Raw genomic sequence first — 17,858 nt, forward strand, 5'->3', positions numbered from 1 at the left:
AAAACTATAAAACACTCTTTCGCATGGAGGTCGTCGATAACCCCGATGAACATGGGAGCGCCATACATGCAAAGAAACTACAACCGATAACCCATTTAATTTATATTTATTAGTATCCTGTTTCGTATATTTTATGTTTATTATATATATTAATACAGTTATCCATATTTACTACTAGAAATGTGTTATGCATCAAGTAGAGGCTATTTTGTTCGTCTTTTGTAATATTTTGTAGATAGAATGTTTGGCGTGTTCCATTTTGAAATCTCGCAAATCCAATTTTTGCAGCTGAACCCGAAGAAGGCTTATTAAATAAGCCAAATACATTTGCTGGAAAAGTATTTATGGTGCTTGCTTGGTGATTCGTCTCAGTTCCAGCTTGGACATTTGGTTAAAATTTCCTTTATTGTTGGAATCACTGACTATATTAAATAATTTGTGAAAATTTCATGAAATTTTATAGAAACTATTGGTAATTATGGTTAAAATTTCTTTTGTTAAGAGTTGGAAAACATTGTTTGGTTTGCAAGACAAATTCAACCAGTTCTGTAATTGTTTGTTACTGAGTACCGTTGCTATTAAAAGTTATATTACAACTGTTATTTCAAGGAAAAATAAGAGCTTAATGCAAAGTTTTAGATTTACAGTAAAACAAAGGTACTTCTATATACAGAAATAATAAAATGAAGATTTATTATTACATATAAAAATAAATAATTATGAGACATGTTTATTATTTCCAGTGTAAAATTAATAAATCCTGACAAATTATATATCACAATTGGCCTTGAATATCTTAGACAGATAAATTCTGCGTATAATAAAAAACTACATTAATTTCTTACGAAGAGGAAGTAGAATTTCTGCAATAAAAGAATGGGAGAAAATCAAAACAAAAAGTAATTTAATAGACTATGATTGGCTATCTTCCAAAAGTTTGTGTTCTACTGCGGCCATCAATGTGACCATCAAGCAATATACATTGTTTTCATATTTTATAAAAGGATATAACAGTTCTCCTTTAGCATTATTAGTTCCATTTTTTGTGGATTGTTGCATTCCAGCTGTTACAACATCACAAGAAAGTATTATGGTTGTGATGAATTTGACCTTCCGGGTATTTTGCAAATCTCAACGTTACGAGACTCCCCGAACCCAAAAAGGGAAAAAATTTCATGGATGTGTATGCACATGCATGTGTTGTCATGTCCTTCATGTATTATCTCAGAATGGGGTAAAGATTAAGAAACAAAATTTGGTATGGTAACTTGTATATAAAGGGCATTGGTGCTATTAAAGTTTGATGGTTAAAGGTCCAAGTGTTAGGGGATAGAAGGGGTCTTGTTGTATCTCGAATGGGATTGAACTTAATTAATTAATTAATTAATGAAAATTTTAATCGTTATCGGCATTTACAATATTTTTAAAAACAATGTGTCATTTGGACATTTAAAGGTTGGTTCTGAAGCAGGCCCGTAAGCTAGGCCAAAAACATAAGAAAGGTGTGAAATTAATTTTTAAAAACTTGTCTCTATCCTCAAAATTGAGCCTTTTGTTTTTTTTTTTAAATAATAATAATAATAGTATAAAACTTACTTTTTAATAAAATCTTGTAACAGATGGTACCATTTAACTTTGTGTTCAGGTTAGGGGCAGGAGGCCCTGATTAACTATATATGAACTTCCAGTTTGCACCTGAAGTCGGGTTATTTTAATTCAAAATGTTTCTCCCGAACCGAGTTAGATAGATGATCGGCACGACTCTGTTGTTAATGGGAAAAGTATGATGTACTGGAGCAAGATGCTACCGAAATTGTTGCGACAAAAAATTGCAGCTTAGCATTGTAACTGTTACAATAAATAGCTGCTGATTATTTTATAAAAATTAATGTATTGAATTATACAATTAACAGAGTTAAACTTAGAAACATAGTTTAGCAATTGTAAAGAAAATTGATTTTTCTTTAACTTAAAACTCGATATATTATTGTAATTTCTGCCCGTATCTACCAATCGTGGAGAATTAATTTGTCATTGATTTAAATACATCCTTTATGGAAAAAATAATATCTAATAATACGTATAATTATTTACTTTTTGAGAAGTTTTCCTTTTAATTGACAATTTAAACATGTGCATACATAATTTTTAGCATAATAAAATGTCGGAATGGACAGTTCTTATATATTTTTAGTCCAATGGGTACTAAGGGGATCCTATTTTCACATTTAGTAGATATGATTGAACTCTTTATAGAGAGAATTGAGAGTCAAGGGGGTGTGTCTTGTTTATTGGACGAAACTATCTGTGAAAATTTGAAGATCCATCGTAGATTTGAACTTGTTTCCAAAGCAGTTGGCTAATATTTTATAGCTTCGACTGCCCAGTTTTTGTTTAATTATTTCTGTTTTAATATTAATGATTTGTAAGATAGTATAATTAATTTATAGGAAAAGAACTGCAGAACTTTTGCTAAATTATAAAACCTCTTTTCCTTCATAGGTGCTAGAAGAAGTTTGTAAGAAACAAAATCTAAATCCTGATGATTATGATCTCAGGTATGCTACTATTGCAATCACGATTATACATATTTTGAAACGAATACTAACTTTAAATCTTTACTTTTCCAGACATTACAATAAGAAAGTTGATTTGAGTTTGATTATAAGATTTTCTGGATTTCCGAACAATGCTTTATTCGAACTGGCTCCGGTCGAAACACGGCGGATCGAAAACGACATCACGGTGGGACTGCAGATGGAGTCCGGAGAGAGGCTGATGCACGATTTTAAACCGTCGACTAATCTATGGGACATCATCTGCCATTGGAAGAAAGAAAAGTATGTTTTATAATATATTTTATCAATTTTTGAATTGCAAGGCAGTATTTTAGTAGAATGCAATTAAAATCTAACAAATTATTATACATAATTAATCTATTTTTTAAATCAGTTGTGTTCCTAGCGTATGACAGTTCTGCCTGGAGAATTTTACTGGTTGAGAGGCCTTGCATAGTACATTAAAGTTAATATACTAACAATATACTTTTAGAAAAGTAATTTGATTTTAAAATATGTTAAAATTCATAAATTGAATTTCTTACACAGTTAATTACTTCAGAGAATGGATTTTTTCTTATATTTTTTGACTATTTTAAATACAGCACTTCAATACTTATCAATTTTCCATAGATTATGCATAATCGGAGCCAAGAGGAGAGATTAATGAGACAGTCGCCTCATTTTCTATTCTTTCAACTCTGGTTAAGATTTCGCATAACCAAAGCCAAATTCTTAGCTTTGGTTACACTAAATTAAAAAGATAGAAGCAACTGAAGACCATTTTACTACTTTATTTCTTTAAATTATATCAGAAAGGTGGCAAAACTTTAATTTATTCAATGATGTATTGTATAGAAATAAATACAGGTACTCCTCACTTTACGACCTATCTGCTTAACGACCACTCGCACTTACGACCAATCAAGTTTTGACCTGCAATTCGGGGAATTCTCTTTCTCAGCTTGAGTGTCGGTCAATAGTGAATGGTGACATGCGCACTAAGCGTACTATAATAGGCTTGCATGTAGTATAATAGACTAATAGAGTACTATAATAGTCTTTTTATGAATAAATTTGAAGTTTGTTGCATAATTTGTATAATTTTACAATGATCCAATATTACCGACGCAAGTTCCTCGCTTATTGACCAATTCACTTAACGACATAGTCGTCGGAACGGAACTTGGTCGTAAAGTGAGGAGTACCTGTATAATAAAAGTAATCAAAAGAAGTAAAAGTAAGTGTACAGCTTTAAAATTACAATACATTACATATTTAGACCAAAACTTCTTAAACTTTAGATGATTAGTGCAATGGATCAGAATTTATATCACCATGTGATGCTAGTTATTGTTGCTTTTATCCATTAAAAGTAAATTACAAAATTTAATTTATGATTAATCAAATACATAATGTATTAATTACTAAATTCGTTCTTGTAAAAGCTCGAAAAGCTACTCTTACAGAAGATCGTTTTTAAATACTTAGTCATTCGTAGAAATTCGTGCAGTTTACAATATTGCCAATTCCTTCTCTAAATAGCTTACATTAATAATTATATAAAATCATTAATATGTGTGTTTAAACAATATACTTTTTCATTTAACAGAGGAGAACTAAAAAACGATAATGAATTTGGTGAACCAATCTGTATTTACATGAGGAAGGAGGTAAGGTTTAAAAAAAAAAAAAAATCGTTAATAAGTTTTTTCTTATATTACATGTAAGATGTGTCGTTATAATGTGAAGCTGTTGATTCACGTTGTTATGATTATAATTACAATAATGGATATTTCTGTAGTTAGTTGGCGAAGAAACCCTTAAGAGTACAACACTTAGGAATTTAGGATTGACGGGTGGAAAGGCAGTAATAAGGTAACTAGCTATGATTTCTCATCTTGGATTAATAAATTCAATGATTTTAAGATCTGTTTGAATTTGAATATATAATTTTAGAATATTGTGATTATAAACATTGTGTACTCAAAAGGTGTTAATGTTACTGTTAATTTTTGTAATAGGTTTCTGTACAGGCAGCCTGATACGTTGAAAGAACAAGCACACGTTTGCGTTCCTCTTCCCAAAACTCCTAAAATTGATATCGAAGAAAGTATACCAATTGACAGCTTAGATAAATCGAATTGCAGGATACCTTCCAATCAAAATACTACTACAAATAATGTTTCAAAGATATTTCCTACAGTTGGTCAAGAAGGTATTATAAGGTTCATTGGTTATGTGATACTAAAGTGTTTATTTAAGTTAATAACTAAAAATTATATTTAGTTCCTCCTACCGGTGATCATTCGACCGATCAAGTTATGATTGAAGAAGAATCTCATCAGGTGACAGAAGAAAAACTGGATGAGGTGATGGATGATACCACTGTAACAGAAATCGAGAATGTACCTGTTGAGAATGTAATCCATGTAAGTATGATTGTTTAATTATTTCTTTCTTCTTTAGTGGATAACTGAGTAACTGATGTAATAGAAACAAACATGCTCTTAGAAATTGTAATAAAATATTGTTACAATCTATTAAAGATAGAGGGTAGGGCATATGTATGTCCTGGCAGAAAAATTAAATTGTTCAAGAAGTACAGATCAACTCGGCTCAAATTAAATTCAGTTAATTAAGTAGTAAATGGACTTCAAATTACAATTTTCAAAATGTTTGCCTTCAGAAACAACCAATTTCGGTAGGCATTCCTAAAATTAGTCAGTAATATGGTTACGACCATTGTTGAATTTCCTTTAGTTGCATCTCTGATGCACTCCTGTAGAATCTGGAGGGTTGTGTGTCTTCATTGGAGGGACACATAATTTAGTTGTCCCCCATATTGCAAAGTCTACAGAGTTTAAATCAGTGCTATATGGAGATCATTTGATACTGTCTCTGGCTTTTCCAGTGCATTCAGAGCTATCAGTCTAGGACAGTGATTTTCAACCAGTGTGCCATGAGAGGTTCATGCATAATGTGGTAAAAAATTTATAGTCATAAGTGTGAAATTGGCGAATTTAACACAGTTGTCGAAAATTTAATTGTAAACAAATCCAATAGAAAGAACGCTCCTTGTGAGAATCAGATTGGAGGTCACTGTTTGTGTTAACAATCAGATGGGAAAGTTGATACATAGATGTCAAGAATAAACTGATATTGTCAACATTTGATGATCATGTGACTCCCTTTCTCACGACAATGAAATAAAAGAAAGAGTTACCGGAAGCACAGGGCGAGCGATCAAACTGGAAGTTATATTTGGTAACTATGTGCAATCCGTCTCCCGGACCTCCGTACAATGAACCCGATCCAATGAAATGAGAAGACACTGGTTGGAAGACAGTCAGCAGCGCTATGACTCTTCCATACAAATGACGTTTGCCATATCAACTCTCTGCTACGCCTGAGAGGTATTTAGGGGCTAGGAAACTTGTAAACTTTCTCTCTGATCTAGAAAGTAGAGACGCGGCGTAGATAGTAAATTAGTCGCTCTCCTTTGTAAATAGTCAATAGAATAACCGCATTTAGCCGTATAACCTGTATATTCCTTTAACTCTGTGTAGCCTCATGTATGTTATAGTTATCCAGTTAATAAGCCTTTATTTTGTTATATGTTAAACCTGTCTCCTGTTTATCCAAGGACACCTGTCGACTTGCTCACCTCCCTTGCCACTTGATTTTGTCCTCTTATAGCCATCAGACGACTCCGAGGTCAGTTTTTAACAACTTGTGCCAATTAAGTGGTTAATTGGGCACCTCCCTATAGCCTCCGGCTTATCTCATATAAGCAAAACACGGGGTTATTTCATTTAAAATGAAATTTTCTTAAAACAAAAATGTATCTATAATCGTCATATTTAGTTCAAATTATTTAAGCTTAGAAATAGTAGGACATTGGGCAGGTTACTAAAGGCAATTATCATGCCACTTTTAAATGCAAATTAAGACTTAATATTAATTGCTTTTCTTATGTAAATGAAAATTATTAATTTAAATAACTGTTGTTGCTATTTTAATGAACAATACTGTTTTATTTAATTCACAAAAAATATACACAAGAAGAATTAAGTTAAGTGGCAAGTAATGTGGCGATAGAATGTTTACAAATGCAGCTTTAAATCGTGTGATTTTTTTCTGTGTAAATTTGTGCCACAGAAAATTAATTATAGGTTCAAGTGTGTCGTGAGATAAAAAAAAGGTTGAAAGACATGCGAAAAGTTTGTCTCGGTTTTTGTTTTTGTCAATTGCCTCAGCTTTCGGCAATTGTCACTTGAGCAATTGGCGTGCTCAAGTGACTTTGCTGCTAATTATGCAAAAACAAAGGGCGATCCATGCATTTTCTGGTGCAGCGTGGCGTTATTTTTCATTGTGTGAACATTACCCCGTGATGGCCCACCATTGGCCAATGGTTCCATTCCCTGAACACTGGAGTTTGGTCGTGGGTTCACACTTCGCCAGGGCGGGCTGACCACGTGAAATTTTCTTGTTTCCTCCATCTCTGTACCTTCTGAATAGGGGCCAGTTACCCTTAAACGGATTTCCTGGAAGGCATATTCCCCTCGATACGACCATCATAAACACACACAACTACTATTACATGACAATTACGTCACACTTTACCACGGGGTGATATAGGCTAGAAGCTCATGTTCAACTAGCTTCTACAAGACAAGACATTACCCCACGTGTCTAGCCAAACAATTCCATTGCTTTCATCTTAATGCTAATTATCTTATCTTTAATCTTAATGCTTTTATCTTTATGCTAATTAGTCTTTTATGTTAATTTCTTATTGCTTTCAGTATTTAACGCTATATTAATTCTCTATAAAATGTGTTTTTGGTATGTATTTTGGAGTGTCTAGAACGAGTTAATTGGATTTACATTGCTTCATATGGAAATACTTGCCTTGGATTTTGTCAATTGTTTTCAGATAGATTATCAATGAAATCTGAAGTATCACTGTATTAATATGTTTTGCTGTTAAAGGAAAGTTTGGAGAATCTCTTAATTAAAGAATCTGACTTATGTCTAAAATTTGGAATTTTATTCTCTGTTGTTTGTATAATTACATGATTTATATTAATATTTGGGAAGATTTTGTAACCAAAATACAAACCATAAAAAGCAAACATAATATCTTAAGAGTTGGAATTATTAAATAACAATAAACAATACAAAGTATTTTCTATAATTGTATGAGCTTTCACATAAAATATAAATAACATTTTGTATGTCATTATGTGGTTGAATATGAATAAGAGGCAGGAGTCTGAGTTGAAGCTTCTAAAATTCTATGACTTGGATTCAGAGTTGGGAGATAGGTCTATCGACTCCACCACTTTTCTTAGAGCTATTGTTTCAGAACTATGTGTTATTTTTCATTCTGGAATACTTGTATTCATTTAGAAGACATTTATTGGTGTCTTTTCAATTATTTTTATTCAGTTTATTTAATAAACATTTTGTTCTTGATAGAAATCATTCATTTTCATTCACTCTTTGACAATATTCAGAATTGTATAAATAAATATATAAAAACAACGTTTAACAAGAATTACTCTGTTTCCGATTTAGAGCAAGCGATATAGTTTTCGCAAAGGAAAACCATGCACAAGCGAGAAGTGAGAAATAACGCTGGCGAGAGCAAATTTCCGGTTCTCGCACATATCTGACAGGTTTTGATATTTATCGCATCTCGCCACATATTCTCGCTCGCTCGGAAAATTTGCTCGCTTGCGTCTGCATAGTCGCACCCTTATCCTTCTGTTATAAGGATCTAGATTTGAATGGGATCCAATTTCCATAGTTTATCAAAAGCAGTACCGAACAGATCATCATTCATCACTTTCACTCCTCTCCTAAATTGATTGATCCCATTACATGTCAGGTCTTTCAAGAATGGGTGAAATTTTGGTTGGCGTAATCTAAATGTGCTGGGGCTTCGTATTAACCTATCGTTTCACTCCGAAACTTTCTAAGAATTTCCACGTAAATATTATATTTTGAAAGTAATTTCTTCGATAAAATTATTCTTGTTAGAAAAATAATGCAGTATATTATGCATTGAATACTGTTTACTTATTAATAATCAATATCTAAATGCTGGTTTTTTCAAGCTATAATTTGGCTAAATTTAAACTGGTGATACTAAATAATTTGGTTTAAATGTAAACAGTTATGCGTCTTGTACTAATAATAACAATGAAATAAATTAATATTAAAAAATAAGGCTATCTTTTTAAATTTAAATTATCTTAATTATTGATATTTGAAAATTATAGATTGGAGAAAGAAATGCTGTTTTGTTTAATCTAGAAGATAATTTACCAGAGTTTACATGTAAGTAGATTTTTGTCTATTCAAATAAACTTTATTTTCTGTTTGTTTAAAATAAAAATTGAATCTTAAAACAATAATAAAAATCAAAAATTAATTCTTATTTAAATTTTAAAATAATAATAATACGTCTAAAGCTCATTAACTGTTACCGTTTAGATGATTTACCGGAAGAGTTTTATGAAGTCACGATCGAGGACGTGAAATACATGTTTAATGACTTGACGAGGAAAAGGTAATATATTATTTTTATAAAATTATATTAATTAATAATTATTATATGTCATGCATTTTATATTTTATCTGGAATTTAATTATTTATCAAAATTTATATATTGTTCTATGAGAAGATTTCTTTTAACTGGCTATACAGTAAAGGTGGCTCCACACATTTGGTATCCGACGATGCCCATTTGTCTGCTTTGATTTGTCACAATATACCAGCAATGAGTGGGAAATGGCATATACTGAATATTAGTTGCAAGTAAATTGTCCATACTACTTTGTATTGGCTAAATATTTGCTTGGCATTCAGCAAATACGAAATGTGTGGAGCAGCCTCAAGGTAATTCAATTCAAATCAAATCATCTACAGCTACTCTGGGTTTGAGTACAGTCCAGACTCTAACTTATTTTAGATGATAATAGTCATTCCCTATCCTTCAACCATATTAATTGACTAAATAAACTGATTAGCTTAATACATAATAATTTCCACACTAATTCATTGCTTTATCTAAATTTTTAAGATATAAATCTTACATTTTGATTCACATGTAAGCAGTTTTACAATAAACCTTTTATATATATATATATAAATTGTTTTAATAATACAGACTTGAATAATATGAACTTTTATATATTAATTTGAATGGAAGAATTCTGAATAATTTTCTAAAGTATTGTATAATAATTTCAGGAGAGAATTAGAAGAGAAACCATTAGAAACTTCGACTCTTCGGGAACGTCGGCAGCAAACGCAGCTCCTGTCTTATAAATTTTCAATCATTAGAATTTATTTTCCCGACAGATTTGTACTACAAGGCATCTTCCTACCGACGGAAACGAGTAAGTAATTTTGACCCTTAATTCACAAGCTCGCTTCCTTACTTTTCAATGTTTCTGCTTAATCACTTCAACTTTAACTCAATAACTGTGTATGCCATTTTTTGCATAAAAATATATCAGAGAGTCTTCTACATAAAAATTAAAATTAAATTGATTTTTCACCTATATTTTATATATAGAAGTGTGATTTTATTTTGATGTTTATTTAATCATGACGTATGTAAGTTTGGTTAAATATTTATTATAAAAGGTGGGACAATTTCTGGTCTACCCAGAATGAATGGCCAAACGGTATATGGGAGGAACACAATGGTATCAGTTTCAGGTTGGGAAACTAAAGGAAACAGATTGAAAATTGCACTTTTTGCACTTATAAAGACATATAATAAATTGACAGCAGAAGATACTGTAAGTGGCAAGTATTTTCCTAATGCAAACATTAATTCTACCTTACAATAGCAGCATAAGCACTACAATTGCATAGAAGTTTTAGAAATTCTCGAAAATTACACTCGTTCACTCCTCCACAGAGGGGTGAACAAATGTAATTTTCAAGCAGTCAAATTTGAAATTGTTACCTTTGTGCTCTTGTCGTCATAAGCTTTAATTTGATATACAGTTTTAATTTGATATACAGCTTAGGTGTTCCTTAGGGCAACTGGAATTGCCCCAAACTTAACATTGTCCTTTACATTTATTATCATGCATGTTTTTATAAGACAACTAGATGGACAAAGCATATCTGCTTTAGTCATCTGGGTGCCTTATCAGGTGCTTAATTCCTTCTCTAAAGGATTTAAGTTTGGGTCAGGGTCTATTGTTGGAAATTTTTCAGATTGGTCACCTCAACCTCTTGCCATTTGTCATGTATTGCAGGCACAACTTAAACTTTAGATATAAAGAGAACACACACTGGATATGCAGGTAACTGTTAAAATGTATTACAAGAGAATGGGGAATGTTTACAAAAACATTATGTAATGCTAGTCTTTAAATTGTCTGATGGAGTTTGTTAAATTTGTAAAGATTGGGTAACAGAATGATTCGTTTTCATTTTTGAAGTATTGCATAGTGAACCACACTTTTATCATTGCTTTTTACATTATACGTGTAAAAAGTAATGTAACGTTTGGTACCCTATGCCGTGCATTATTCCTTAGTATAATTAAGGGGATTAATTGAGGATGTGCACATACTCATCCCTGAAAATTATTTAATGGGACAGTAGTTGACAAATATAAGTTTTTGCATTTAAGCAGGATATTTTAAAAATTAGTCAACTCCATATTTTTTATGGAGCTGAAAAGTTTTTCAACAAATTCACACCAAAAAAAATCCAGCATCGAGTAGCTAACTTTCTCAGCAACATTTGGTGGTGCCATCTATTGTGATATTTTATTTAAAAAACTTTATATTTTTAACTATTATAAAATGGCAAAGAGCTTAATTTTGTGAGTGGGGATGGGTTTTATAAAAAATTGTAAATGCTTAATAACGAGTAAAATCGTCATCAAGTCCGACCCTACTGGAGATACATGCGACCGCCATTATCTCCCCACCCCCTTGACCTTTAATCACCAAAATTTAATAGTATCAATTCCAACACACATACCTCTGACATATAAAATGTATAAGATAGCATATCCATGCTATTATTATTATTATGACGTTGGTGTGATTGAGGGAGTTAATCGATTTGGCAAGTGAAAAAAGTAATAACGTCAAACTTGGCCTTCACATAGTTTTTATTGTAGAGAAACTTCATTATCATGCATTTTTTATTAAAGATTTTTCACAAACATAAATAATAATTGTTCCGTTACCACTACAATGGTGGTTATTATTGTTTAGCGACATAAACATTGTTTTCTTCGTCACATGTATTCTCATCATGCCGATCTATTCTTAAATTTTTATAAGAATCACGTTTAATAATCCACAAGTATACTTACTTTTTGTGACGGGATAACATTAAATAATTTAAAATTATCTACAAAGCACTGGTCGGCATGCACTGTGATTGCAATGCCGCAGTGTGCACTGGCAAATTTGTTACAGTATGGACTTATTTATTTCGGAAGTCAATAATATTTTGTCATTAGGTGGTATTGATCCTTATTACTAGGGAGACTTCTTACGAGTGTAAAAAGTTACGAGTATATCGAGCACTTTGACACTAAAATTTGAAAAGCGGCGTTAATCTATCTGGCTTGCGAATGTCTCATATATAACAGCCAAGAAAGTAATTAACTACACGTTATTGTTCGAACAATCTTTTCCAATCAAAAGTGAGCAAGTCACCTGCCACAAAACCTGCTATAAGGTCATGCAATCGTGCCAAAAAGCTTCCTAAAATGTAAAATCAAAATATTTTGTAAAAATAAATAAACAAAAACATAAAGTTTTGGTTTGTTTTATTTATTTTTACATCATAAATTTGCAAGTACACTTTCCGGAATGTGTGCGAAATATGCAAAGAAGCCTATTTTCTCTGGTGTGACATACATGCTAGACAGCCTATCCAATGCATAAGACATTGTCTCAATTTTTGCTCTATAACTTTTATAAATTTCGTTTTTATTGATATTGACAGAAGAGAAGACGAGTCTCAATTTGTCAGCTGTAATATAGGTGTCCGATGCATATATTTCTTACTATAAAGTGTAGAAACCATTTGAGGAATTTCCAATCGATTAGATACGATTTAAATGCAACTTGTAAAAATTTTTAAGAAAGTGATCAAAAATTTAGTTATTCTGATTGGTTTCCAAATATTTATAATACAAATAAATGCATCTAATTTTTTCATGTTGAGGGGCTTTGTTAAAGTAATTAATCTTAATACTGTTATATTATTAATCAAAAGATTTGCATTGATATTCAATAATACGTAACAATTATTTACAGTTGGCGACGTTATGAAATTTGTACGGAAGTTTTTAAATCGAGAAAACACGGATTTCTATTTATGTAAGACTCGTGTTATATTAACTTTAATTTTAATGTTTTTGAGTGTAATAATAATAGTAATATATTCTAGATTTAACGCCGCCAAAAAGGATTCTCTCTTTGGATGCAGTATTATATCAGGTAAGAAATATTAAAATCTAAATACCAATTATAAAATTAGAATAATTTTAACAGTCCGATATTATAGGAGAAGCTAGTCCCGGCTGCCATTTTACATTTTGGAAGTGACGACAACGGTACTAGCTACCTACAGGATTGGGTCAGAGAGAAAGTATCTTCTCCCGACGCTGCCAAATATACTGCCCAATTGTCAAGGTTGGTTTTTATTTATTATTTCAACAATGTACAAATTCGTTCTCACTAGTGAAATATCAACTTAAATATTATAGAGTGAAGAAACCCATGAAGGAAGAGCTGATGGCGTCATAAGCAAAATCAGAAGTTATTTCTAAAGCTAAATTATCAGGTATCAAATTTTAAATTACTATCAAACTTCAGTTTAGTAGCATTGTTTGCTTGCCTCTGAAGTCGGCACTAATTGAGCATACCTCAAACAATGAAAATTATACTGGGTGATTAATATTATAAACGTTTTCATCTTATTTGGGCAAAATATACTGATTTATTATTATTATTTTTGGTGTAATCTTAATTTCTGATTTTTTTTAGGTTGGATCACAGTAAAAGATAAGAGGATGGCGGTAACTTCGTATAAAGGCATGGAACTATCTTTATACGAAGTCCAAAATACAAAGAACTTAATGCAAGACTGCAACATTTACTCGTATAAAGTTTAGAAAAAATATTACAGTTATTACTGTGATAATGTTTAGTTTTGTTGATATTTATGCATCTCGATTCTAATGTAACTTTGATACGACTTAAAAATAATTGAGCGCATGTCTTTCATTGGTCTATATATATATTTTTTGTGAAACAATTTATAGTTACATTCATATATTTTGAGAAATATTATTTGAGAGTTTGAATTTGTATAATAAAAATTTGTTTCAAAAACTTCAACGTTAATGAAATTAATATTCATGTTCTTGCTTGCTTAATAACAACAAAAGTTGTTTTTGGAGGAGCATGTTACTTCTTAATTTTTGATTCACTCTCTATCCAGGGGAAAAAATATTTATGGGCCACTCCCACTTGGCCTGGCCAAGTTGTAATGTCATAATTTAACTCTTTTCATGCACTGTCTGCCTCTGACATCATTTCCGGAAGTATCTTCCATTTCCCCATCTTCTATAGAGGGACTTTACAATTGCACTGAAGTTTCCTATTAAAATTGCAAATTTGCAAACCAAAAATCAAAAAAATGATCATCATCCGCAATGCAATTAATTGAACATGGAACAGGATGGGTCGGGTCGGGTCGGGTTTAATGGTGATCCCAAGCATCTGTGACCTTCTTTTGAAAGGAAAAATTCAGTTTAGTTCAAGTGAAACAATGCAAATGGGATTGCAAGATTGGATTTCCTCATTCTCAGAATTTTACTTGTTTCCCACAAATGAGACCGGGAATGAATCGAAGCAGTCTTCCGGATGCATCGGGTCTCGTCCATGGGCTTTCTTAGTGCCCATGGGGCAGAGAGAAAAAAATTGGTAACTTATTAAATTCATTGAGTAATACTACCTGCATTTGTAATCATTAGAATCATCTAACAAAAGCTAAAATCAGAAATTTCTCCCATGATGATTTTTGAGGATCTGCTGACTACGGACAGAATACAGTTATTGAATTTATTCTAGACAAATAATTAAATTTCCAAACTAATTGAGATGTGTTAGGAGCAACTCCTGAAAATTCCTATTTGTATTAAATGCTGTAATGAACACAATTTTAAAGCATTAACCAAGGAAAATACAATTTATAGATTTTTTTTTTTGGGTGTAAATATAAATATTCACAGTTACTTACATAAAAAGATGCAAGAGTTATCCTGATAGCTCTTGCAATAAACTTAATTAGCAAGTCAAAATAAGTATTCGGTTTTGAGATTATTAATTAACACGACGACTGTCAACTACAAGTTAACTGGTACACGCACAGTTTCTTTTAGGACTCTCTCGTCAATCGGGATCTGGCCCGCAGCATCCATTACTAACCTTTATTTCCTACAAATATGTTTGTAACAGATAGTGGGCATCTGCAATAAGAATTAATTAATTTGTGGCTTCACAGAACTGAATTATTATTTTGAAAAAGGTGAAAAAATTTACACAGTAACAGAGTAAAACTTGTGTAAACTAAAATCACACAGTACCAAATATTTGTTTGTTTAGGCAGATTTTTCAAAAGTATGCAGCCCAAGTATTTCTGCCCATCTAATTGTCTTTTTCAATGCAGAATAATAATAAAGCATTTGATCCTCTTTACTTATTTTAGATATTCCATTATTGTAGAAACTTTTCCATTTCAATTTTGTACATATTTGAAATAGCTACAGTTGTTTGAAAGAGAAGTGCTTGCTATTCTGTCACCAAACACATTTTTTTTACACTACTACTATTGGCTTGTTTTTCTGGATACTTCTTAAAGTACCATGTACGTTAAGTCAACAGGTTTGTCGAGTCTACAGAATTATAAAATCTGTCCACATATGGTATATCCTTGTCTAAATAAACTTCCGTCAAATGTAAAACAACACTACAGATGTGAACCATCAGTGATGGAATCGTTCTAGACTTGTCGCAATAAATTTTTTCTGTCGAGAATTGGGCCGTTTGATTTGCACTGTTTGTAGAGCTTTATACCATATTTGTTTTTTATATATTGTCTGGAAGTGTCTCCCGTGCCACAAAAGCATTGACTTGTTGATGCAGAGGTTTCTATCCAGTGTGTAATTACTTCTCGTAATTATATTGAAGTGATTCAAAACTGTATTTTATATAATCTTGTCATCAGTTTTTATTGAACTATCTGTAAAATGTAAAAATTTTAATAACAATCGGCTCGTTACCGATTGCCATGAAATAAAACACTTTTGCATCTATAGAGCATTAATAGAACATAAATGAGCTTAGACCCATATGTAACAAGTACCAAAAAAGCTATCTGTTTCCTTCTATCTTGACACACTATTCAGTTTTCCTCTCAGCACATAAATTAGTGTTCTACTAATAAAGAAATTCCTCCAAGAAAAATAAGTCTACCAAAGTTTAAATTTCTAAATTCGAACAGTCAATTTTCAACCCAATATTTTCAATTAAGTAAAATTCAGTGGATCTTTCACTAGTTCATTCCACAAAATTAAACCATTACCTAAAGTACTTGCACCTGTAGACATCACAGAATTACCATCACTTCAATTTTCTTCAGATGATTCGTATATAGGTGTACATTCTTTTCAAAAAATAAAATGCAAAAGCGAGCAACAGAAGCCGAGACAAACTGTCGGCAACATTAGCGACAAAGAAAATGCGCAAAGACTTCTGTAGGCACAAACTTGAGAAACGAGTTTTCTTGTAGGCTCCCGTAAAGAAATTCCAATCCCTATGAGATTATTCGTATGAAATTATTTTAAAAATTAAATTAATATGATTGATTAATGTTTATGTTCTTATTATTTATTATTTTACTGGGACCCAGAGTAACTATAACTATAGTGTGAATAAATAGTTACAGATACTTGTGTCGTTAATTTAGTTACTGCAATTCGGTGTAGAATACTACGCCAAATTTTTTAGATTTACAAATCAAGAAAGAATTAAAGTGATTAAATCAAAATGGTATTGGGAGTCAACATGTCACGGAAAGGCAATAATCTCGATCTCGCAACGTGACAACTCGTTCACCAAGTTTAAAGGCAAGTATATCCACAAAATTAAGCACGGCAGTCGAAAGTTAGAGTTAATTTATGTGAGTGACTGTAGAATGTAGACTGTAGACACATTCTTATACGGCTACGGTCTGTCTATGGAAAGAATCAACTTGATGATTAGCCTATGAGCATCGGCCATCAATCGCTTAGTCGTGGCAAGTTTACTTCCGGTTTACTCCTCACGTGTCACTGTAGTTATAAACAGCGTCATGGAAGGTTCACGTTCTGGTTTGAAATATGAGGAAATTCGCTATAGTAGTTACATGCACGATTCTTTAAAGTTAGTGCATGCTATAAAAAATTAACACAATTAATGGAAAAGTCGTTCTGTTATCTATTGAGAGAAAATAAAATAAAATTCGCATATTGTCTGAAATATTGAGTGAAAAGTGCTACCATCATTAGGGAATACGCTAATTGGTTTAAATGAAGCAATATCATGTGACATAGCTCTCAAGTTGATTCTTTGCATGGACAGACTACATAAGCAAACTAATAACAGTTCATTTCAAACAGACTGTCACCAGCTTGCTTATCCAGCTGTATTAAAACTACTTTACTGGGAAGTGAGCCCAAGAAACTACTTGTGACACTTCTTGGAATATATTTGGTAAGGTAAGGCAATGCAACGTGAGGGCAGCAAAAATTATTCATGTGTAATTTTAAGAGAACATACATCAATACTATTTGAAATGATTTCATCTGGATGCAAATTACCATTATAAAATATACTCAGAAAGAAAATGATAATTTCTTGTAAAAATAGTTAAAAGAACACATTGTATCAAGTATTCTAAATTTATGTAAGTTATTACTTGATGCCTATTGTGTGTTATGTTGCTAATAATCATTCTAGAATTCGAAAACACCTACCAACTTTCAACTCTGAGATGCAATCAGAATTCTGAGAGTGGGCACGTAAAAAACCAAATCATCATTGAAGTAGTCATCTGCATTGATTCCGGCTTTTCTGCCAAGCTCAGAGTGCTTCCTGGAAGTTCCATTCTTAGAGACTGTCGAGCATCATCTGCAATTTGTGCTGGATGTCCTCTACAGTCGAAACTGCAACCCCTCAACTCAAGTTTCA

At 31.9% G+C, this 17,858-nt stretch overlaps 1 protein-coding gene across 1 annotated transcript in view; it reads left to right on the top strand.

The window, feature by feature from the left end:
• The window catches only part of LOC136970343 (tether containing UBX domain for GLUT4), a 32,671-nt gene extending 18,707 nt beyond the window's left edge, over window positions 1–13,964 (top strand). Inside the window, exons 2-15 of the mRNA XM_067264776.1 lie at window positions 2,503–2,558; window positions 2,631–2,840; window positions 4,171–4,231; window positions 4,363–4,436; window positions 4,583–4,776; window positions 4,848–4,990; window positions 8,849–8,906; window positions 9,063–9,138; window positions 9,823–9,971; window positions 12,879–12,941; window positions 13,012–13,061; window positions 13,129–13,256; window positions 13,331–13,407; window positions 13,611–13,964. Of these exons, the coding sequence (XP_067120877.1) occupies window positions 2,503–2,558; window positions 2,631–2,840; window positions 4,171–4,231; window positions 4,363–4,436; window positions 4,583–4,776; window positions 4,848–4,990; window positions 8,849–8,906; window positions 9,063–9,138; window positions 9,823–9,971; window positions 12,879–12,941; window positions 13,012–13,061; window positions 13,129–13,256; window positions 13,331–13,370 (1,302 nt within the window). The 3' untranslated portion in view covers window positions 13,371–13,407; window positions 13,611–13,964. The remainder of the gene's footprint in view (window positions 1–2,502; window positions 2,559–2,630; window positions 2,841–4,170; window positions 4,232–4,362; window positions 4,437–4,582; window positions 4,777–4,847; window positions 4,991–8,848; window positions 8,907–9,062; window positions 9,139–9,822; window positions 9,972–12,878; window positions 12,942–13,011; window positions 13,062–13,128; window positions 13,257–13,330; window positions 13,408–13,610) is intronic.
• The last annotated feature ends 3,894 nt before the right edge of the window (window positions 13,965–17,858 follow it).

This window comes from Centruroides vittatus, unplaced genomic scaffold, assembly GCF_030686945.1.
Source record: "Centruroides vittatus isolate TY-2023 unplaced genomic scaffold, ASM3068694v2 contig_1916, whole genome shotgun sequence".
NCBI lineage: Eukaryota > Metazoa > Arthropoda > Arachnida > Scorpiones > Buthidae > Centruroides > Centruroides vittatus.